This window comes from Erpetoichthys calabaricus, chromosome 8, assembly GCF_900747795.2.
Source record: "Erpetoichthys calabaricus chromosome 8, fErpCal1.3, whole genome shotgun sequence".
Classification (NCBI taxonomy): Eukaryota; Metazoa; Chordata; class Cladistia; order Polypteriformes; family Polypteridae; genus Erpetoichthys; species Erpetoichthys calabaricus.
In genome coordinates this window covers 79,188,064-79,213,597 of record NC_041401.2, presented here as the reverse complement: position 1 = coordinate 79,213,597, position 25,534 = coordinate 79,188,064, and the positions used below count along the sequence as shown (strand labels likewise).

The following is a 25,534-nucleotide window of genomic DNA, read 5'->3' as shown; positions in this document are numbered from 1 at the left end:
ACATAGAATCGAAAGAGTTAAATGATCAGACGTATTAGAAATTATACAGCCAATAATGGATACAAATCCATACGCCCAAAAGTATCGCACTTTACACAATTTATCTGCAAAACACGGACAAAAGTTTTCTTGGATTTCTATATGAATCCGAAAGATCATGGTCGCATTTATAATAAACCAACATGTGACGAATTGTCAGTGATAATAGTTTTGAAAGATGGAGATATCGAACATAGAGTAGATATTTGTGTTTATCCAAAAGCACAACACGATTTGACATTACGGTCTAATAATTCGCCACATTCCGATTCTTTACTCTTTGATTTTCCATGAAGGTGAAACAGGGATGGTCGTACAATATGAAACGCACTAATTCAGAAAAACGAGTAACACCCATACAATATTTCGGAGCAAAATTAGTGATACATTCCAATATATTTAAACCACTTTTGTCATCTTAATGTCTAACGAAACATTACATCATTTAATGTGTATCTAAAAGAGGAAGCTAATCGTCTCTTCTTTATGAAATCTAATCAAGCAAAACTTCGAACAGAACATATGGAAGGTCTCATTGATAACGTTCAAAATTCATATATCAATAGTTCAGACAAATTCAAAATAGGTGAAATGGTAATATTACCATCATATCAAGGTAGCCCAAGACCATAGCAACAATTATATCATGATGAAATTGCAATATCCCGAACTATCGGTCGGCCAGATTTATTACAATGACTTACAATTCACAGTGGCCAGAAATCCATCGATTCTTGAGGAAAAATGCCATCGACTCTAGATATTCCAGCTTTCATAAGTAAATTGTTTTATCAGAATGTCTTAATTTTATTCAAAGAACTGTAAAAGGTGTTCAGTCAAATCAGAGCATACATTTTACACAATTTCAAAAACGGGGTTTACCTCGCATGCATTAATTGGTTACTTTGCAAAATAAATTATTAACTGCTGATGATGTAGTAGTGACCGAAAGAACGAGATCGCGAATACAAGCGGCTGAAATGAGTTTCCTCCACAGGGTGTCTGGGCTTTCCCTTAAAGATAGGGTGAGAAGCTCAGTCATCCGGGAGGGGCTCAGAGTAGAGCCGCTGCTCCTCCGCATCGAGAGAAATCAGATGAGGTGGCTCGGGCATCTGATCAGGATGCCTCCTGGACGCCTCCCTGGTGAGGTGTTCCGGGCACGTCTAACCGGGAGGAGGCCCCGGGGAAGACCCAGGACACGTTGGAGGGACTATGTCTCTCGACTGGCCTGGGAACGCCTTGAGATTCTCCCAGAAGAGCTAGAAGAAGTGGCCGGGGAGAGGGAAGTCTGGGCATCTCTGCTCAAGCTGCTGCCCCCGCGACCCGACCTCGGTTAAGCGGGAGACAATGGATGGATGATGTAGATCAGTTTGTCTGTGCTGAAATTCCGAACAGAGAAACCTATCCTGAATTATGGCACAAAGTCATTAAACACCTGTCTCACGGACCACATTTAAAAGATTCAGCATGTTGGAACTCAAAAGAAAAAAGTGTTTTAAAGAAATTTCCTAAAGTGTTCGTCCAGACAACAGATATGACTAAGGCTGGCTTTCCAGATTATCGTCGAAGAGCTAATCAAAACGAACAACCCACTTATCATGGAAAGAAAGATGGTAAAATTGTAATGATCGATAATTCAGTAATTGTACCATATAACTCCTATTGGCTCAAACAATTCGATTGTCATATTAATGTCAAGTATTGTCCGTCGGTGATGAGTATGAAGTAAATCTACAAGTACATTCATAAAAGACATGAGTATGCATAACTTTATCCAAAGAACAGTCTTGGGACGAAGTTCAAGCATATTTAGATACTCTGTACGTTAGTGCAATGGAAAGTGGGTGGCATTTAATGGAATTGCCAATGCATGGTCAGTCATTCTGTTGAATTATTACCAATTCATTTACCAGGTCAGAATATGATTCAATTTAAAGAGTGCAAAGAAGCAGAAGCTTTAAAGGTAGCAAAAACTAAAAAATCAATTTTTTGAATATTTTGAACTTAACCGACTTAAATGCAAAAGCATATATGTATGCACAAATTTCTCAACATTACAAGTGGCAGAAATTAAAAGGAGTGTGGCATCCAAGAAAAAGTAATTGCAAAAGTGTTGCTTGATTTAAATATTGTATCACCAAAAGATATTGAACAGTTTCATTTAAAATTATGTGAATCGAAAGGACCAACGTTGTATAAAGATGTTCCAACTATAGATGGAGCTACGTATGGTACTTTTGAAGAAGCGTCACAAGCAGCTGGGTTATGTAAATCAGACGACTATATGTTAGAAATGATGTCTGACAAATTAAGACACTACTTTTGTGTACTTTAATTATGACCGGTGAAGTTGGTACTTTACAATTATGGCTTTGTTTAAAGGACCATTAGCCGAAAAGTTGAATGAACAAACGGCTCTTTCAATCATCAAATTGTTAGAAGCAGAAGATATAACAATGCAGCAATTTGGACTTCCAGAAGAAATTTAACAAATCGGAGGTAAAGAAAGCGATAACAACAGACGAAGATATAACAGTGGAGGACCATAGAAAATTTTATATCAGGAAATGTACTCGCAATTAAACGATGATCAAAGATCGGTTTTCGACAAAATTCAAAAATGTCATCTTGAAGAAATTAAGTAGCGGTTATTCTTCATAGATGGACCGGGCAGAACAGGAAAAACCTTTTTGAATGAATGTTTAGTCCATTACAGTACACCCCCAAAATTCACGGGTGTTACGTTCCTAGAGCACCCACGAATTGTGCAAAACCACGAATTTTGGATGTGGTTTAAAAAAAAAAAAAAAAAATGCGTGTTTTGATAGTTTAAACCTTTTTAAATATGCCTCAAACACTTTTTTAAATTTAATTTCAAACTTCACTTAATACATTTTTTTTTTTTTTTTTTAAGGTAAAGGTAAACCTGTATACTGTACTGCTATGTCTCCCGCAGTGCTAGAATGTAAAATACCGATGTTACCGCTATATATATACTGTAGTTCATGCAAGTGCGTTTTCAGTGCCAGAAGCCTTAGAAGGTGCAGGGCGTTTCAGTGGCATCTTGGGGCTTTAACCCTTAAACTGCCACATACTTGGGGGTTAATGCATCCCTGGACGCCAAATACTTTTTTGCTACTGTTTAAGTAAATGTCACAATTCACAAAGTGAAATTTTAATAGAACACATTTTTTTTCCCATGCAAAGAGCATCACAATTACTGCAACACTGATCATTTTACACACTGCTAATGAATTGTAAAAACTATTTTTATATAAACTACTGGAACAATATGTACAAGATGCAAGTGACGCCATGGATGAAATTAAGTAAATCATCGAGTCAACTGAGCTTGAACTGGCAGCACGGAAACACAGAGGTAAAAGCTGACGCTGGCAGGCTAGTCTAGTATAGCAGCTCAATCCCAGAGACCGTGAGGCTGCAGTGTGTCACGTTTGGGTCACAGAATTGCACAGAAACACAGGAGATTATAGAGACAGTAACTTTATTCAAACACTTCAAACAAATGTGTCTCTGTTAGAAGTAAAACGAGCTCAGTATGCAGTTCTTTCTCGATTTAAAGAATAGATAAACATCATAGGGGAGCAGGACCCCCAACAAGAGCAGAGGATGTCTGGGGGAGGAGAGAGAAACAAACCAATCCGCCATATAGGACGGGTGCAGTTCAGGCTTTTAAGTAAGCGTAGCTTCGTGCGAGAAGCATATGCTGCGACAGAGCAGCCGCAAGTAAGGCTGCAATGTGAAAGTAGTCTTATCTGCGTTTTTTAAGAGGGTTTTTTTTTGAAGAGTGTCCGTGTCTTCTAGGGGTGCATTCAGCTCACAAGGGGATGGCAGTGGTCATGAGCTGGCTGCTCAACAAATGTACGGCACTGACTGATCAGCTCCTGCGTGCTCGCAAATGGCACTGGGAAACGACTATAGCTGGTTGTGGCGGTTTAAGGGTTAAGAGGAACAAAACGGAAAACACAAGAACACTCGGCTTAAGATGCATCACAGTCAATCAGCAGCAAGGAGAAATGAATAACGCTGTAGCGGTCCGGTGCTGCTAAGATTCACACCGTCTAAGACGGCGATTTATTTTTATGGGGGAGATTCCAGGGACGCACCCAGCCTTGGCTCGACCTGCATGCACTCACAAACAGACAATACCAAAGCAATCCGGTAATCAAACAGAAAATAAAGAATGTAATGAAAACAACTGTACCACCCTGGTTCCCCTTACAGTGATTACACATTAAATACAACAAAGCACCAACAAAACACACAGTAAATCATGAAAAATGGCAACGGATGAAATGTAATGATGAAAATAGATAGTCCAGAGATCCGCACATTGAATGGGAATGTAAAGATAGCCCTACCGCTAGTTCCTGAAACGGTGAAGACGGGTTCAGGAGCGTTTCTTTCTTTGCACGATGGCCATGAATCCACTTACAGTCCTCATGTACACATGCAGACAATGCAGACCCCAAACATGAAACGATCCAGGACAAAACGAATAAGCACAGGTAACCCAACAGAAGGTAGGCAGAGAGACAGGAACTTGAAACACAAATTGCAAAAACTTTTTTTTTTTTTGCTTTTGGTCACCAGCCCCCTTTTTAAAAGCCGCACTGACATCTTTTGACCCCAATAGCCCCAGCACCCTCAGTAGCCATTGCAGGGACTGCTGGGAGTTGCAGTTTCAAATTCTATTGGCTACTTTCACCATCCCAAGCCGCATTTCCTCTACAGTTGCTTCCTGTTCTCTCTGCAGTACAGTATTGCCACAAAAAAGCCATAAAAATTGCGGAGGATATTTGCGGTTTCCGCTAACAATTAGGTTCTAAGTAAAAATCCGTGAATAGCTCAGGCCGCGAACCTGCAATACAGTAGACCCCCGCGAAGTCACAGTTCAAACACTTCTGCAAAAACATTACATCGAAAGCATGAACAGGTATAGCAGCAATTCTTCCATATGTTAAAACGGCTCACAAAAATGTTTAACTTTTAAATATCACGGACAAAGATGTTACATTGAACTGGAAAAAAGATTAAACAAGAAATGGAACAGAACGAAATTCGTTTGGAATGAAGAGTCAATGATCCCACAAACGATATTAAATGTAATTGACAAGACGTTTTTTGGATCTGAAAAACCGTTTGCAGGAAAAACCTTTTATACTGGGAGGGGACTTTAGACACGTTCTACCTGTATTCAAGAAAGGAGACCGAAGGCAGATTTACGATGCATGCCTAAAGAGTGGGCCTTTATGGTCTTTGTTCCAAAAATTCAAATTACAAAAAAACACATGCTAGCAAATCAAAATTTGGATGATTTTTCAAACTGGCTACTAGACATTGGCAATTTTAAAGTTCAAAATCTCCCAATAAAAGACTGGTTATGTAAAAATCTTATTGAAGAATTTTTTTTATCCCGAAGGATTATCGACAGAAGAAATTAATACACAGGCAATCCTAGCAGCGATAAACGAAGTCAGTTACACAGCAAATTGATTAAATTCGTATCAATAGACCATGCTGAAGCAGGTGGTGGTGATGATGCAGAAGATGAAAACATCAACTTACAATATCCCATAGAATATCTGCATGCGTTAACACCGTCCGGTCTCCCACCGACTGAATTACTGTTGAAAGAAGGATGTATGGTAATGTTATTGCATAATTTATGTATGAGTGATGGACTATTCAGTGGGACAAGATTATTTGTATTAAAAATTGATCGAACAATTCTATCCTTTACCTTTTGTTGCGTGTTAAAATTTTAATGTAGTACATATTCTGCGAATAACATTAGACTCCAAAGGAGATCTTGATATGCCATTCGTATTAAAACATTTACAGTTTCCTTTGAGAATAGCTTTTGCTATGACAATTAACAAATCACATTGACAAACCTTCGAAAAAGTCAGTTTGTTTATTAGAGAAAAAGAAGCGATATTCACTCATGTGCAGTTATACGTTGTGTTGTCACGATTTAAGTCCAAAAAATCAAAATTCAATGTGATCTTGAAGATAAGGTAATTCCAAATATTGTTTTTACTGAAGTTTTAAAGTAAAAGTGAAATAATGAAATTGTAATCATCTCTTTTTAAATTGTATATCCAGTTAACCAAACACAGGGAGTTGGCGAGTGATGGGGAGCAGGGGGCGGAGCCCCATAGTTTAAGAAATTTTAATTTGGTACACTGTATTAATCCTGAGGGGAAAGTGTATTGCCTTTTGATTTTCCCAGCATAAAGGGCCAAATTTTTCTTTTGAATACAATATTGTGAGTCTGAAAATTCTTAGATGAAGTTTGGCATTTGTTTGTACGTAATGCTCCATACTAGCAAAAGCGAGAGATCGCACCTTAGTGGAGTACCTGTGTTTTTAATAGGTTTTATGGATGTCAGTATGACTAGATTTCAAAAGAAAATGTATACTACCCCAGAACTGTCCGAAATGACCCTTACTTTGATAATTTGTTTTTAAATTAGATAAAAGCTGCCTTTTGAAAAGAGCCCAGAACAAATAACATGCTACAGATTATACATATCACATGTGCTGTGTATAAACTTTAAAAAGTTACTTTTAACAATTTGAATATCTATATACTGTATACTGAAATATCCAAGATTAGCAAGTGTGTAGGATGAGTGAGAAAACAGCACTGGCAATTGGAAGGTTGCCGGTTCAAATCCCATAAATGCCAAAAAGGGACTCTGCTCTGTTGGGCCCTTCAGCAAGGCCCTTAACCTGCAATTGCTGAGCGCTTTGAGTAGTGAGAAAAGCGCTATATAAATGCAAATAATAATTATTATTAATTATTATTATTAAGGGCACTAATTACATTTTGTAGCATTGTCAAAACTCCCTTGACCATTCTCCCCTATCTTTCTATAACCTTTTTAAATCATTGGAATTTAGGTGAAGCATTGCATTACCTTCCTTCTATTTTATAGATCACAATACATCACTAATGTTTAAACTGATTCATCCATCTATGAGAAAAATGTGTTTTATTTCAAAATATGCTTTTGTGCATTTTTGCAAACCTTTTCTGGGAACACCACATTTGTACTCTTATTTTCCTGTGTGTAGGAACTTATTTTTTTATTTATATTTTAAAATCTTTCTTAATATTGGGTAGTGGCCACTGTATTACTATATGGTATGATGCACAATTTCTATTATGTGGGTTGTAAGTATAACATCATCATGGGAAATGACTTTTCAGAACATTTGCACATTAAACTAGCAAAAGAAAGACCTTGTTTTCAATTGTTTTTCAGTTGACAAAAATGGTGATGTGTGCATTTCCATACTTCATGAGCCTGGAGAAGATAAGTATGGTTATGAAAAACCTGAGGAGCGATGGTTACCAATTCACACTGTGGAAACAATTATGATAAGTGTCATCTCTATGCTGGCTGATCCCAATGGAGATTCACCTGCTAATGTGGATGCAGCAGTAAGTGATTCCAAAGTAAATCTGTGGTGGTGGGGTTGTTGGTGGTTTTTATTTATTTATTTATTTTTTTAAATAACTTTTTGACATGTTTATTTACCATACTTTCTCCTATATAGTCCGTTTCACTTCTGTTTTGTAATCTTATTCACTAATGCTTTCAAATGAATTTTGTAGAAAGAATGGCGGGAAGATAGGAATGGTGAATTCAAAAAGAAAGTAGCTCGTTGTGTAAGAAAAAGCCAAGAGACTGCCTTTGACTGACCTTTATTCAGCTGCTGGTAGCTACAGATTTTCAGGGTGAGTATAAATCTTAAACTCCAGCATTAACACTTGGGCACACTTGCTCTAATACTGTTCTGTCAAACTGGTGTGAGTAACCACTTTACTCCTTTTGTTTTCATTTATTAGTTGTAGTCAAATTCTGGCTTGTTAGTTGATCTTGGTTAGAGTAATGTAGTTGTGTTAGGGAAATGTGTTTTACGATTTTTTGCGGTTATTTATTTTGTGCTGTTGGCCATTCTGTGTATTTTGCTGTGCTTTTATGCTCTTCCCCTCATTCATCACTTGGTGGGGTCTGGGTTGATCTTACGTGTGTGTGTGTGTGTGTGTGTATATGTATACATGTGCTGCTGTCTGTGGGTGTTTTTTACACATCTAATGTAGCCCGCTGTTATTGAAGTATGGATGTTTTTTTGTGTTTAGGTGGTGGGGCAGAATTCTTATCCCACCTTTTGATAGGTGTTGTGGGTGCAAGTATCCATTTTCTTTGCTGTACAGTACATGGGATTGGAAGCTTTGATAAAAGGGTGTTGAAATTTTCACTTACAAAAGTAGGCATATTTACCTTCCATATTGTGAATAAAGTAAGCTGAATTTATTTTATGAATTTTGAACTGACCACCTTCTTAACTTCTCCACAGGTCTCCAGTTGAGAAACATGGCACTGTTTTTTTACCTGCACTCTACCCACCTATTGCTGGACTTGTCCTTTAATACAGGTTGGCAGACACATACAGATTTGCAAGGTGGCTAGTAGCAGAAAGAAAATGTAGCCACAGCATTGAAAGTGCCAACTCCCAGAAGATCATGCAATTCTTATGAAGTCCTGCGAACTGCTTAATTTCAGGAAAAACTGTAAAGTTGTGTACATAGCACAAACATGAACCGAGTAATATATAAACTTCATCTTCATTCAGCACTGCACATAGAACCAAATAAATAGTGCTTCTGTAGTTAGAATATGAACAGTGTACATCCTGCCAGAGTTTAGTCATCCTGCCCATATCCTGTAACTTGGTGCAATTACAGGTTACTCTGAAGAAAGCCATGTCAATTGATAACTGGGTTGCAGACTTCAGTTGACAACATTTTCTAATTCTTTAACTGTGAAAAATGCATTTTCAGGTTCATCTTTCTTTGGCTATCTGATCTTGGAAGCCACCTTATTAAAATCATGGCGGCTATGTTTACTCTCCCCTTCCCCACTTGTGGGTGTAACTCTATAAAAGTCAGGGCCTTGTGGTTTTAACTTTAATCTTAAACGGGATGTTTAATACCCTGGATGGCATCTTTTAAAGCACCTCTGCCTCTTTGGGCTGAATTTGGCTTGCAAGGTAAGTGATGCTAAAGCCTGTGGAAATGTTTTTTTTTTTTTTTTTTTTCTACTGTTTTTGCTTTTCTTTTCCTTCAGAAGTGCCTCCTGTTCAAATGGTTGGTTTTTTCCTCCCCACTTTCAATATGAACACATGAAAGCCCAACAGATACCTGCTTCATTTAAAATTACAGGTGAATGGGAAAATGTTTGGTGTAGCAATAACCAACCTTGCCTCACCCTAGTGCACTATGGAATGGTGCCACGTCCATTTTAAGCTTTCTGTGTGATTTGAAGGTCTTAGAAGCCAATACCCACTAAAGAAGATGTCATTAAATTGGCTTGTGTCTGTGTTTTTTAGGTAGGGATGTGAAGCATGCTTTCAATGTAGGTCTACTTGTGGGCAGTTTTCAGGTTTGGTATTCAAGACTGTGTGTCTGATTTTAAAATGCCTTTTGTTTAATGGCTCTTAAACTACTGCATTTTTTTTCTTGCATAATGTACAAAGACAAAAGACTGTATATTTTTCATGTAATGGAAATTGTCTCATGTAGTGTTCTTCCAAAATATATATATTTTCCAGTAGATATTTCTGTAAATTGACAATTAATGACATTTTGGCAAAGGGTGAGAAAGGAGAATGGGGAGGAGGGTGGAAATGGGCAGAAACTGGGGCTGAGGACTTGTGGATGAATTTTGAGGTAGAGGTAAGGGTTGCAGTTGCAAATAAGCGTTCAAGAAAGACTTGAATGTTTTTCATGGTTAAGGGCTTTTTTTTTTTTTTTTTTTAATTTAAAAAAGTGTATTGCTTCTTATACCTCCTATAAATTCAACGCTCAAACTAAATTGTCCTAGTACCGTTCCATAATATATAAGTGTTGCATGTCGCCTTGTGAATTCAGAAATGTTTATTTTGGGGTGGTTTTAGTGTACCTGCTACTTCTACTTGAATATTGATTTACTGAGACTTTATTTTGAGCTTTTCATTTGAATTAATCAGCATTATGTCATCTTTGAAAGATGTGACTTGTCCTAACATCTTTGACAACGCATCTTCAGTATCAGTTTTGCTTTTAAACTGTGGCGATTCTTTTAGATGCCATACAAATTTCACTTATACTGCATGACATACTAGGGTTTGTGTTTAGGGTATTTCATTTTGTTTTTTGGGTATTTCATCATTCCATCAAACTCATTTAGTGGTTTCAAATTTACCACAAGTTCAATTGCTTATGCTCGAAGGATGTAAACGTTCAAGGAATGTGACAGACCTATAGATGTATTGGAATTAATCATAGAATTAACTAATATCTTTGGCAAACTCCTTAGGGACATGCAACTTTTTATACATATATGCTAAACTCAAGCCTAACCTCTGCTGTCATGAGTACACAGTTGCTTTAAAAGAAGAGTATTCTGAATCATCCTTTTCTAGTTATGAATAACTTGAAACAACTTTCTCTACTGTCATCCTGAGAATGCAAAGTCTGCTAAATGTAGGAGCTTTGTTGGATTGGGTGTTGGGGCGGGACAAACCTTTTTAGATACATATGCTTTATTTCTGCCAGAATACAACTAATTCGGCATTAGTTTATATAGTGTTTGACTGCATAATTGAGAAGTTTTATGTAGTCGTATTTGCATAATACTGCAATTTAAATTCAACAACATTTATTTCTATAGCACATTTTCATACGAACAGTGTAGCTCAAAATGCTTTACATGATGAAGAAGGAGAGACAAAATAATTAAAATTAGGTAACACTAATTAACATAGAATAAAAAGGTAAGGTCCGATGGCCAGGGAGGACAGAAAAAACAAAAAAAAAAACCCAGACGGCTAGAGAAAAAAAAAATGAAATCTGCAGGGGTTCCAGGCGACGAGACCGCCCAGCTCCCTCTAGGCATTCTACCCAACATAAATGACCTCAATCAGTACTCATTGTATTCAGGGTTCACATGGAAGAATTTGATGATGATGGTCATGTGGACTTCTGGCCTTTAATCCATCCATGTAGGGACATCATGGTGCTTTGATTAGGTGGTGGTGGCGGCGCAGATCGCCACCACAGAAAACCGGGAAAAGAACAGAAGAGAAACTAGGGGTTAGTACGGATTTTGGAGCCACCATGAATAATATTAATTAATTGAATATACAGAGTTTCAGGATTTAACTAAGATGAAGCTATGAGAAAGCTATGTTAAAGTAATGTGTTTTTCAACAGTGTTTTAAAGTGCTCCACTGTATTAGCCTGGCGAATTCCTATTGGCAAGCTATTCCTGATTTTAGGTGCATAACCGCAGAAGGCCACCTCACCACTTCTTTTAAGTTTAGCTCTTGGAATTCTAAGTAGACACTCATTTGAAGATCTAAGCTTACGATTTGGAGTGTAAGACATTCCAAAATATAAGATGGAGCGAGATTATTTAAGGCTTTGTAAACCATAAGCAGTATTTTCAGTTCTGAATGGCACAGATAACCAATGTAGTGACATCAAAACTGGGTTGATGTGCTCGGATTTTCTTTTCCGAGTTTAGATTCTAGCAGCTGCATTCTGCACTAGTTGCAATCGATTGATGTCTTTTTTTTAGTCCTCCTGAGAGGAGTGTGTTACAGTAATCTAAGCCAAATGAAAACAAAAGCGTGAACTAATTTTTCAGCATCTTGCAATGTTATAAGAGGTCTAACTTTTGCTATATTTCTTAAGTGGAAAAAAATGCTGTCCTAGTGATCTGATTAATATGCGAGTTGAATCCAGTCAGATTCAAGTTACCCCTAAATTTTTTTTACATCCGTCTTGACTTTTAATCCTAATGTATCAAGTTTATTTCTCATAACCTCATTATATCCATTATCGCCAATTGCTAAAATTTCTGTTTTTCTCTCTATTTAGAGAAAATTTCTACTCATCCATTCAGTAACACAAGTGAGACATTGTATCAGTGAATCAAAAGTGTTGGGGTTGTCCGGTGCTATTGATAAATACAACTGTGTGTTATCAGCATAGCTGTGGTAGCTCACATTATGCCTTGAGATAATCTGACCTAATGGAAGCATGTAAATCGAAAAGAGCAGTGGACCCAGGATAGAGCCTTATGGAACATCATATAGAATATCGTGCGTCTTTGAAGTAGTATTACCACAACTAACAAAGAATTTTGTACTTGCCAGGTAGGATTCAAACCAATTTAAGACACTACTAGAGAGGCCCACCCATTGACTAAGGCGATTTCTAAGAATGTTCTGATCATTGGTATCAAATGCAGCACTCAGATCTAGAAGGATGAGAACAGATAAATGGCCTCTGTCTGCATTTACCTGCAAGTCATTTACTACTTTAACGAGTGCAGTTTCTGTACTTTGATTTTTTTTCTGAAACTTATCAAGAATAGCATGTTTATTGAGGTGCTCATTAAGCTGCATAATGACTGTCTTCTCTAGAATTTTACTTAAGACTGACTGTCTTCTCTAGAATTTTACTTAAGACTGCTGTAATTAAACCCCTGCTGAAGAAAAATAATCTTGACTCCTCTGCTTTGGAAAATTCTAGACCCATTTCTAACCTGCCTTTCTTAAGACCGTCTGGGAAGACCCCTGTATCTTTAGCAATAAATTGATCTGGGTCTCATTTTAATTTATAGTTATTCCACACTATCGGCATCAACTTAGATTTTTCTTAATAGTGTAAAGTCAAGAGCTGGAATTGGATTGATTTTACATGAACATACTTTAAAGAGAAGAGTAAATCATGAGGCTGACATGGAAAAGGAGTTGCCTCTACTATGAAGATTGCTGATATTCATTTGACAAAGTCTTTGTGATTATCTCTAAAGCCCTCCCAGTTTGTTTTAAGTACTTATGTGAAGGCAAACCAGTATTTATAGAATGTTTGGTACAATGCGTGTGGATAAGTTAATTTGTACTTAAAAAAAAAAACAAAAAAAAAAAAAAAAACGGGAGTGGGGTAGGAGCGGTGCAGAATTCAGACCTGTATGTACATCTCATTTGTCTCCAGTTCCTTCAAGAAGTGCAGATTATCTTTAGGCTTAAGGCAATCATTTTTGTGTGATGGTAGGTTGTTTTTGGGAGAGATACTGATCCTTGAAAGGTTGCCTTTTACAGGCTGTTTCAGATGGCCATTAGTTAACCTAACATTTATTTATGTAATAATCAATGCTTGTGGCTTAATGGAATATTTGGGACAAATTTAAACACCTTCATTTCAAAAGCCACATTATATCAGTCTTCAAAGTAGTTTGTTTAACTGACTGACTCCCAACAAACTTTGGCAGTTGGAAACTAACCCATATTGCATCAGGCTAAACTATTATGAGATGGGTACGTAAATTAATGGAAGCAACTACAAAACAGTACTAATGTAGATGTGAAATGTACTGATATTATGAGAAGCACCAAATGAGTACAAAAAGTATGGTACTGTTTTAAAATCATGTGTTTTCAAAAATACCTTAAAAGTACCCCCATGGATACCGTACTACAAGATGCAGGTCTTCATTGTGGTGATGCCTTAATTGGTTTAATCTTGGAACAAATGGTGGGGGGTGGGGGGGGGGGTGAACCTCTATTTGGACAGTACAATAAGGTAGGTGCTACTTTGTTAGTTCTAAAAATGATTTGGACAAATAGAGCAAGTTGATTGTGTTGCCAATTACTTTTTAAACTAGATTAACATGTACCTTGCTGCTAAGAATTGGTGAGGTCCTGATTGAATTATAGCACTTGAATGATCAGTCAATACATAGAAATAATTAAAGGTTAAGACAGTGACTTTTAAGTGTGTGCCGTGTGTAATTTGTCCATTTTGAGAACCCAAATATTATGCATCAGTACATTAATATGGCTACAATACGGTAGCTTGAATAGTTCTGGTACCTAGAAGCGATACAGAAAAGAGGGCTGGATTTTTGACAAAAATATACCCCAAGCAAGCACGGGGGGGGGGGGGGGGGGGGGGGGTTTCTGGGAGGGTAGTGGGACTGGGGAAGATAAAATCCAGATATGCATTTTAAACAGGTGAAAGAATGAGTAAGGTTGAGAAGTATTAATGGGGGTGAAACAATTTTTAGTCCTGGTGACTTAAAGTGAGAAACTGTTGGCATAGGATGAAATTGACTTGGCGTGGAGCAAATGTTATATTACTTGATCGACTGATGCCAAGAAGCAAGTTTTAATTTCTAGTTAATCAAATGAGTGGAGCACAACTACCCCACCCCACAGCCAGGATATTGAATGGTTGTTCATTGTTAATATTGGTTTAGTTGAAGCATATAGTGATTATTTCATTGGTGAACACATTGCCTGTGTTGCTGTGTGAACTCGCACGAACCTCAACCACACGTTTACTCACAGCTGGAGGCTGGTTCAACAGGCAACATTTAATTGCAAGACTGAGGATATGTATGTTGATTTCAACAATATTCAGATTCATTTCAAAATTTCCATTGTTGCTGCATTAAATATGCTATGTACACAAAGTCAAACTATAATTTGCTGTTTTGCATGCTTTTTCAAGCCCTTTCATTATGAAAGCTCTCATCTTTCACTTTGGAAATACAATGGCCTATATCTGGGTAGCACAAATGTTAGGAATTACTGAGTACATAATTGTAATGGAAAGGTGTGAAAAAGATTAGTGGACAATTTTCAAAGGAAGTTCAAGTTTAAAGTTGCTACAATTTTTTTTTATTATTATTATTATTATTATTATTTTTTTTTTTTAATATGCCTGGATATCTATCTAAATTATGTAATTCAGAAAGTCTGTCAAAATTATGCATCTGAAGATGATTTGTTCTAAGCAGCACTAAAAGGTCGGTCTTCGTTCTGTTATTCAAGCCAAATTCTTTACAAATAATGTTTCTTTGGTGATGCTCTTTTAGAATACTTTAAGAGTGCTTATAATATCTTTAAACTGAATATTTTAAACCTAAAACTTTAGGTCGGTAGAAAGAAACCTTTTAAAATCCACCTGTAGTTAACTAGCCCAAAACTTTGACAGGCAATGCCTTCAGGTTAGATTTGACCAAGTTGGCCAAAATTTAAAATGTTAACCTCAAATATACGAAGAAAACTTGTCTATAGGGAAGCATGATGGCGCAGTATTATGTTCTGGGTAACCTGTAAGAAGAGATTAAAGAAGAATTTATGGTGTGTTGTAGTAGAAAACCTATTAAGTGGATCCTTTTTAAAAACGGGTGGGGGTGGGAATTGGATTAAAAAAAACTTAATCAGTAGCACCCGAGGCATTAGAAAGTTAAATTAATTTATTTAGAGCAAATCTACCACCAGGGCTGACATTTTACTCCTTCATGAACCACCTACCTTGAAGAGGAAAATTTTGTGTATTTAAAACTATGTTGGTTAATGACTGTAAGGTTTATAAACAACCGATTTGATTTCTTATTGGGCATATGCCTTTAAAATTAACCTAGCAACGTCTTTATTTTAAGAAGGCTGAAATGCAAGGCTTTGCGTACATATATACTGCGTAACTCTGTTAACCTTCACATATAGGCAATGTTGCAATAGTCTTCTTTCACACTTGACAAGATGGAAAACGAAAATCGTGCTGGAGTACCTGGAAAGCTCTCCACGAATAATTTTCGTTTACGACAACTTTATGATCAATTGATGCAGGATGCATTGTACTAGAGCTGGAAACACGATGGAAGCCTCCATCTTTCAATTGTTTTGGACACGCTAGGTAAAAAGGAATAACGAACTAATTTGATGTTAGATGACTTGTGCTTATCCAGCTTGTTATTTTAAGAGAGAAACTTTTTTTTTTTTTGGCAGTGTATTTTTCCTCCTCAATGAGTCTAGGGGGAAATTGATTTCTAAGGCAGGTGTTAACAGTGTGGATGCGAATGGAGAAAGCTTGCAAAAGCCTGCGGAAAATTAGCATGCCTAAAGATGAAATTGAGTAAGGCACTGACTCCAGATCCGGTGAGGCAGAAGCTGTAGCAATTGCACCACCATATCAATCTCGGTTACTTAGACATTTATGAATTTCAAAAATTAGGTTATAATGGTTATAATATAGGTTATAATATAACTCCCTCGAAAGATGCATTTTTGAGGCATTTATCAAGTTGCGTTTTACTTACTTGCACGCAAGGAGTTCAATGTACGAAAACTAACGACTTTGTATTTAAACTGCGCTGCCTTCTGCCGAAATGCGTTATATGCACTAGACCAGAGTTTCTTCAACTATGGGTTGTCACATGAATATGTAGTAAAATTAGCCTAGTTAATCCAAGCCTGAATTATGGGGCAAGTACACCGACCTCTGTTTTAACCGGTGCTTTTCGGGGTGTTGTGAAGAGCGAGTGAATAGAATTGGAGTACATTTGTTGTACACTTAACAGCAATTTCGGTGGCCATAAACTGGTCGGGGCTTTGCGTGTTCGCTATTACGGCACTCATTGACTCCAAGTTCACTGAACAAGTGCAGAGACAATTTTGCTTGCAGTGCCTCGGCGAGGAAGAATTCCTTCCTACAATTGTAACATTGGCTCTATGATTTTCCATCTACTTGTAGTGTGAAAGCAAGAACCATCGAGAACTGTAAGAATATCAGTAAATATCCAAAGTTTGAGACGAGCTGTTGTGCATTAATTTTTAAGAATAATTGAGCTACCTTTTTACTCGATTTATTGAATACTTAAAGAAAACTGGTGTATGTTGAACTACTGTTATTGTTAATAGTAGAGCTCATTTGAAAAAAAATGGCATTAAAAAGTTGACAAAGTAAATAAACTGCATCGATTCATTATTTTTTTTTTTTGACTACTTTATTTCTTATCCATTGCAGTGAATCAAGTAAGTTGAGCGATCGTTCATACTATCTCTTCAAAAACTTGATTACTTACAACTTTACTAAAGCTTTTGTCAAATATGTACACATGCTTCAAAAGAATGGTAAAACCTTTACCGGTTTTTATTATAGGAACGTTTAGTTGTCTTATTTATGGCTCTGATGTCATCGTGATATAATGATTTAATTCGGTCCTCTGGTTAAAAGAAATGTGTAAACCCCTGCACTCGACCATTAATCTGTACAATTAATTTGTGCAACTTGCGAGATATATTTTTGATTATGCCCTACGAGTCTTATAAAAGAAAAACAAACTAAAATCTGATTTAAAAAAAAAAAAAATCTGCTTACTTTACGGTTTTTTCTGTTGGGCCTTGCGGCGTCCGGAGCCCATCTCAGCAGCACTGAGCGTCAGTTCTTCGTAGGGCTTATACAGAGTTCTGTTGGATGCAAAGGGTGATGGGAACAGAGCATTGCGCAAGTGGGGAACGTGCAAAATCCACACTGGCAACGACTTGTCTGCGGGATTTGATTCCACGATGTTAAATTGAATCCAAGCTCTTACATTCTAGCTGCGCTGGTAGCTTAGAACTGTACGATTTGTTAAGGGTCATCAAATCGGCATGAACTGCAGTCCTTTGCCACAATTTGTAAAAAGATGGCTTTAGTATGATGTGCAGTCTTTTTCTTTAAAGTATAATAAATACGGATACTTGGGATCTCGAATTAAATGCACGACTTGAAAACTAGAGAATAGTCTGATTACTCATGACTTAATTCATCATTAATACATTATTAAAAAAGAGATTTTAATCCTGTTTCTACAAAACCTGTATATAGGTCCTGATATAATCCTAATCATATAATCGTTTTGGCATAACAAAGCAGTTGCTACTTTTTCACAAGTTGTTAATATTAGGTTTGTTCCCAGTCATTTAATATAATGTATTCAGCTTCTAAGCCTACTTTTCATTACAAGATCGCCTCGAGACCAAGCTTGTCGTAGTATCAATTGGTGCAGGTATGAAAATAGTCTTAAATGAGCAACCACCTCATCACAGGACACACACATACGCGCACGTTCATCTACACACTACTACTGAGTTGTACTGCAAGTCAACATCGGAGTAAGAACACAACCTGCATCTTTTATAAAGGCGACAGTGTCCGGTGTGCAAATCCGATATAAATCGCCGGAGCTCTGTCTGGCTGCTTCTAACTGATTTCAGATGTTTCAATTTTTGGGGGCGGGCGGGGGAAATTAAAATGAAAATACTGTAATATTTTAGAAACCTGTCCATTTGTTTTACATTCTGAAATACAGCTAAATAACACCCCAACACATGTATGCATAAAATATTTATTTGTAAAAATATCCCTATATTATCTAATGGAGCATTTAGTATATACATTAGAAGGTATATATTTATACAATAATAATTTTTATCAGATTGTGCTTAATGTGTATTTATTGCTAAAAAATATTAGTGCACACTGATTTCGTACACCAATATTTTTGATACTCGTAACATCTTAAGCAGAATGGAAATAATGGTGACAGTGTGATCCAACGCCCAAAGAATGTGTTTATGGAATTCTCGCAGAGTTTAATCATGTCCCGTGTAGAAAATGGTTTAGAGGAGGAGGAGGAGGAGGAGGAGGAGGCGGCGGCGGCTAGGCTCATGCAGTGATCCCACAATCTGGGAACCACCTCAGGATCCCAAATTAGTACTCGAGTGCAGCCGTGCAACAGGTGCCACCTCAGCACCACATTAGTTCGAATGGAACAATATGGTTCCATCAACCCCCGAATTTCCCCTTGCGCGAGGTAAAGAAGACCGTGTTTAAATGAAAATAAGAGTGTACAAGTATATGGTGTTGAAGTTCCTAATGCTCCCGTTAGATGCCGACATTCTCCAGGTTAGCAGTAATGACAAGGGCCTGCCGAAAGAATGAACTTTGCAGTCTTGGCAACGTTGTTGGTTGCTCAGCTGTTCAGACTTCCGGCTCGTTTCTTGACAGCTCTTGTACCGCTCCACGCCCTTCAATCCGCTTCGTCCTCCATGCTCATTCACTTCTCTGGTCACCTGCAGTCAGTGGAAACACCATATGACCGATTCAACATTCCCCCCCCCCCCGCCCCCCCCCCACACCGGTTATCCAATTCAAAATGGCACGGGCTGGAGGCTATCCCGACTGGATTCAACACAAAGGGATCTCATGGTACATTCAAGGGGTCCGAGTTAGAGTCGGCTAGTAACACGCATATTAAAAACGGAAAACAAAAAAGTCAAATAGTAACACTGACTTTTTATTTTAGAATACACATTTATCTTTTCGTTTTGGAGAATTGTATTATTAAAAGTGCAAAACGCTCCTCCAAAAGTAATACACATAAGTAAAATATTTTATTACAAATGTGTTCTGTGTTCAAACTGGCAAGCGTTCTGCAGTTGTTGTTTTGTGGACATTTTCATCCATTTAAGATTGTATTCATCCTGGACTTCATTTTGGTAGGGTAGCTGATTGACTTTGCAAACAGAGCTTCAATGAGTGAAGTAAACGGTTGTCCTTCTGGTAAGCTGCCCTTTTCCACTGGGTCCCCTCAGGGCTGTGTGCTTTCAACTCTTTTATACATCCTCTACATTAATGGTTGTCACAGTAAAACTGGAAACAGGATCATCTTAAAAATTGCTGATTAATTTAGTGACAGTAAGCCTACTTAATGAACCTGAAACCAGTTGTTATGGTCTCTAGTGGGAGATAATTTTGTAACTGGTGTAGTCTTTTCTACACCTAAACATTACAAAAACTAAGAAACTAATAATCAATTTTAGAAGAAAAAAAAAACCAGTTCCCTCATTACTACAACCTCCAGGGCATCCAAAGTGTGTCCCATTACACAACACTGTAACATTACATAATCACATGGCAATGACTTTCTCTATTTATCAATGTTACCCAAAACATGAATTAAAGGGAAAGTTAATACATGGAAGTTACATAGAACTGTGAATTAAAAGAGAAAAATCTTCATTAATAATAACCTATGTTACAGCAGCAAAGGAACCATAAAGAAAGCGGCCTTTACCTCTTCAAACCCATTGAATAAATGAGTGTAACCATCAGTTTAGTCTAGAATACCTAATTTAAAGTAACATCTTTATTTAATATATGGGCTTTTATACCAGTATAACCAAGCCTTTTCATATTTAGGGAAGGTATCATTTTTAATAGCAATCATTTTTTTCAAAAGAGGTACAGAGGTCTATTTCTTCCAAGATCTCAGAAAATTTTAAGGCAATAGATGATTTCCAAGGTTGAGCTATAACCAGTCTTGTTGCAAATAAAGTTTGTAAAATAAAAGTGTGACATTTTCATTGACCGTTGTCTATCCCTAATCCAAGAGAGGCCAACGGTGAAGTTTATTTAATATTCAATTTTAAAGTGTATGAGAGAAATTTCTGAACTACCAGCCAATAATAAATTGACTTACAAGACCACCACATATGTATAAGAATACCATTTCTGCCACACTGCCTCCAGCATGAAGGGGAACAGCTTGAATAAGTTTTAACTAATTTCACAGGAATGAGATTCTACCTATAAATTATCTTCAAGCTAAGCTCTATATGTTTAATAATATGTATAGATTTGCATAATGTGGCCAAGGCTAAGAGCCACTGCTCATCAGAAAAAGCATGGTTTCATATCTGTTTCCTATTTTAGGATAGATGTGAATTTTGAAAATTGACTTCTGTTATCTAATAATGAAGAAAGTGTTTTAATTCCTTTAATTTGAGAAGAAGAATGAAGTGAGAAGTTCAGCAAAAGGACACCTTTTATTGGCTAACTAAAAAGATTTCAATATGCAAGCTTTAGAGGCAACTCGGGCCCCTTGTACTGTAAGATGTAATACTGTATATCTTGTTTGTAAGATGGAATTACATCTTGCCTGAAGAAGGGACCGGAGTTGCCTCGAAAGCTTGCATATTGAAATCTTTTTAGTTCGCCAATAAAAGGTGTCCTTTTGCTTGACTTCTCACTACATCCATAATGGCTAACATGATACAATACCCTAGTACTACAGAAGAAGGATCTGTAAACCATCACACAAAGCAGGTGGAGCTTTCAATGGGTTCAAGACAGCGGAAGTTAATACAGCTGCGTACTTGAAGATATTTATAAAATTCCTTATTTGAAATATTAAAGTGTTCATGGAGATACTGAAAAGAGTAAAGGCTGTTGCCAGAACAAAGGAAAGGCCAATGTGTTAAATCCATTTTGCTTCCATATGTATAGATTTAAATCTGGGATTAAATATTGAAATATTGTTTAAAGGAAGCATTTTGGGAGGAAGAGAAAATTCTTTATTTTTATGTTAAGATTTCCAATGAAACACTGCTGAAGAAACAAGATAATAAAAAGCAAGGTAAATTATGTCCAAGTTGAACAAGTCAAGGCAAATCTACCAAATCCGAATATCCACTTATGTACTGCTCTATTTGAACCCAATGTTTAGAACTGTCAAAAGACCACCTTTGTCTCCGCTGATTTAGTATTCCTGCTCTATGGTAGTCATGCATGTGTGGGATGGGACTGAGTCTTGTCAGGGTAGATCTATTTATTCTGGGCTTGCTACCTTTCCAAATAAATTTTAAATACATCTTTTTGCAAGGTTTGCTATGAAGCAAAAAAGGAATGGTGCAAAAATGATGTAAAACCTTTGGAAGTACAATAATTTTTGCTGGTAAAATTTTATTCACCCATGATAATGACAATGAGTTAAGATGCTTAAAATCTTTATTAATGTTCTTTGATCAATTTTAAAAATTAATATTGATTAGTTCCTTTGAAGAATTTGTTAATGATATACCCAAATATGATATTGAAGAATTTTCCCAACTGTATTTAAATTTAGCTTTCATTGTTGAAAGGGGCAGAGATCGCTATACTAAAGGCCTGACATTTTGTGTCATTAATTTTATAAGAACAAGCTGTAAAGTTATTCAGAACTTTTTGAAATGATTCCAGGGAATTAAAAGGATCTGTTCATGCAGATGATGTTCAAAATGCATTAAGTCCAATTTTATGTACTGCAGGTCCAATGTGAACACCCTGAATCCCCTGATTAGAACGTATGTGCTCAGCAAAGGGCTCCATAATGAGAGCAAATATTAAAGGTGAGAGAGGGCAACCGTGTCTAGTCCCATTTGAAATATTAAAGGGGGCTGACAACAACCCCTCTGTAAAAACTGTAGCTGAAAGTTTCAAATATAATGACAGAACAGCCTTACAGATGGATCCTTTAAGATTAAATTTACTTAAAACTCGAAATAAAATGCAGCCAATGAACATGACCAAATGCTTTTTCTGCCTCAACAGCTAATAAAACAGTGGGGATAGATTTAGATTCAACATATTCACTGATATTAATGAAACGTCTTGTGCTGGCTGGTGCTTTTATCCCAGGTATAAAACCAATTTAATCAATATTATTTACTGAGGGCAAAATTAAAGCTAATCTTGAGGAAATCATTTTAGCATATTTTTACAGCAGAATTTAGAAATAGGATGGAAATTTGGAGGAGATGAATGTGGTTCGCAACTGCAATCACTTCAAGCATTTCTTAAGGAAATTGTGCATTTAAAACGGCTCCATTAAAAGTATCACAAAGGTGAGGTAGAAGCTGGGCTGCATGTTTCTTATAATCCTCATTAGTAAAACCATCACCTTCAGGAGCTTTGTTATGTTTTAAGAGATTTTATAGCTGCAGCAACCTCTTTTTTTGAGACACAGAGGTGTTAAGTTTCATTAGCTGTTCTGTTGATACTGCTGCAAGTGCTACTCCAGAGAGAAATTCCTTAATAATTGAAGGATTGGGTTGTGGGATTTGGGAATCCTGATTTAAATTACAGTATATAATTTAGTGTATATATACTGTAGTATGATATAAATTCATCTGCAACAGCTTGGGGGTTCACAATTTGCTTTCCGTCTTTTCCGATAATAAAATGAATTTTAGTTTTGGCCATATGTGATTTAACCTTATTAACTAACATTTTATTATGTCTTCAACTTTGTGCATAATATTTAACTCTGTTTCTTCATAGCTACTTCATATTTATTGAGTTCGAGCTCAATAAGCTGTCTCCTAATCTGCTTTGATTTACCAAAGTAGATGAGAAGGACCATTTATTCAAAAGTTCTAGATTATGTAAACAAGTAAGCATATTATGCCTTCTTTGTCTGCCTTTTTCTTCTTTAAAGGCCTGCTGACTAAGAACCCCTTTTTGTGCACACCATAATGTGGCACTGCTCAAAACTGGACCATCATTAGTATGAAAGAATTCTTTAAGAGACTGTTCAATCTGTGAAAAAGTCCTAGGATAATTAAGTAAATATTTACTAAGTCTCCAAGGCCTGTTATTAGGTAAATATAGAGGTCTGCTCCAACTCTAACAGAATGGGTGAATGATCAGACCAGGTTCTGGTGCCAATTGTAAGGGATTCAGTCGCTGTAAGGTCCATTTATCAACCAAGAACATATCAATACAAGAATAAAAAGCATGGAACTTTGAATAAAAGGGAAGGCATTTTTCTCTTGAATGCAGACACCTCCATGCATCATATAATGATTCATAAAGTAAAATTTAGATATGTCAGGGGGTTTTCTGGATCTCACACCTGTGGCGTCTTGTGTATAATCTACTGCTATATTACAGTCACCACACCAAATTAAAGATCCCATTTTAATGAATCAATCGGCTTCCAATGCTTAGAGAGAAATTTAAGTTGATTTAGAATTGAGAGCATATGTGTTAATAATACTATAGACATTCTTAACAATTCGCTTCCTGGTTCCTCCCTGTGTGAATAGCGCTTTGAGTACTGAGAAAAGCGCTATATAAATATAATGAATTATTATTATTATTAATTGATGCAACCACACTAATAAAACGGCCCGCAGGATCAATCACTGTTTTCTGAATTTTTACAGATAAGGAGCTCTTAAATGCTATCAGATCCCAGTCTTTTTAACGTTCTGTTAAACAGCCTGCCCTTTTATTCAGCTTTTGATTTGGTGGGTCTCTGAGGAAGTGATGTTACTGGCCATGCACACCACAGTGCTGAAAATCACACTGGCCTTTGTAGAACATGTGACAGATGTCATTACCCACATTAAAGCAACGCAGTATCCTATGAAAAAAAAAAAAGAGCCTGCTCTGCTCTTTCTAATATAGTTCCTGCCGAGAAACGAGGTGGAGGTCTTAGAAGTTGAGCTAGCACCAACGTTGTCAAACGTTCTTTTGCCTTTCGGTGTTATAAAACCAGCCCAGCTTGGACCAGCTCTACATCCACTCCCTGAATCGTGACGGGGCTTAGAGGCTCTTTGTCTTTGTTCTGTTGCCTGGTTTGGAAATCTTAATGAAAGCAATAAAAAGACGAGTATATTAAATTGTAAAATATAGCAGAAAGCTATCAGGGTCTCATCAGTCCAATCTCACAGACCTGTTTACCAATCAAAGATTACAGAAAGAAGAGTGTATTCTCACCCACTACATTCCCGATTTCAGTTATTGCCATTGGGTCACAGGCTTATCTTTCTAAAGATTAAAAGCAATCAGTTTCTGCTATTAATCTTTAAAACAAGTTCAACGTTAATAAGCATAAACAGCTTTCATTTGAATCAATCTTTATCCAAGTCTAACCGTTTGTTTTATTTTTATATATAATATGATTGCGCTGTTTCACCAAAAATGTCACGCTCACTTGATACATTTATTTGCAGTAAACTTATGTCTGATGGCTGTGTTCTTTGTGATGCGTTTTTAATGTTATGTTATAGTCTCTCTCTCTCTAAAACCTGCTGACAAAACAAATTTCCCTTAAGGAGTTAATAAAACTGAATTGAATAATAAAAATAAGCACCAGGCAAAATAATGAATTCATGTCTCCGTTAATATTTAATGAACCCTCTCCCTTACCTGTTTACTTTTCTTCAATTAAGTCATTGTAATATCTACCCATTCATTACTTTTCTTACCCGGCTATCCAATGAAGTGTCGCCGAGAACTGTTAACAGAACAGCAGCAGCACTGGGAGCACATTCGAGGGAACACGGACCCATACTCGGTTAGAACGGGTCACTTTTGCAGCCTCCACGCAAACGCCCATGTTCAAATGTTGTGCAGTCAATATCGAGTACTGCTTTTGTACATGCATATTTTCCTCTTCGTGAATTGCTACTATTCGTGCAACAATAAATTAATTTTCATTCATTTTCCCTGTCTTATTCTCCCAGTGGAGTGCCTGTTGAGTTACCTGTTTTTAAGTATCCATACTCGACTGTTTAGCTTTAAATGCGGGCAAGTATCTTTCTAAATTATACTGCATCAAATACTGCGTGTTCTTGTTTGAAACGTTCGTTCTTGGCAAAACATTGATAAACCAGCTAACTTCATAGAACCAGAATCTAAAAAGGAATATACTGTACTTCAGATCGTCTCCGTGTAGTTCCCGCCTCCCTGCCAATTAGTGATCGCCGTTTCCGACACGTGCCTATAGAATCCGCCCCACCACCACCTTTC

General features: G+C 36.9%; 1 protein-coding gene across 1 annotated transcript in view; it reads left to right on the top strand.

The window, feature by feature from the left end:
• ube2g1a (ubiquitin-conjugating enzyme E2G 1a (UBC7 homolog, yeast)) overlaps positions 1-13,893 on the top strand; it is a 34,166-nt gene extending 20,273 nt beyond the window's left edge. The window contains exons 4-6 of the mRNA XM_028806923.2: positions 7,335-7,513; positions 7,688-7,810; positions 8,434-13,893. Coding sequence (XP_028662756.1) covers positions 7,335-7,513; positions 7,688-7,774 — 266 coding nt within the window. The 3' untranslated portion in view covers positions 7,775-7,810; positions 8,434-13,893. The remainder of the gene's footprint in view (positions 1-7,334; positions 7,514-7,687; positions 7,811-8,433) is intronic.
• The last annotated feature ends 11,641 nt before the right edge of the window (positions 13,894-25,534 follow it).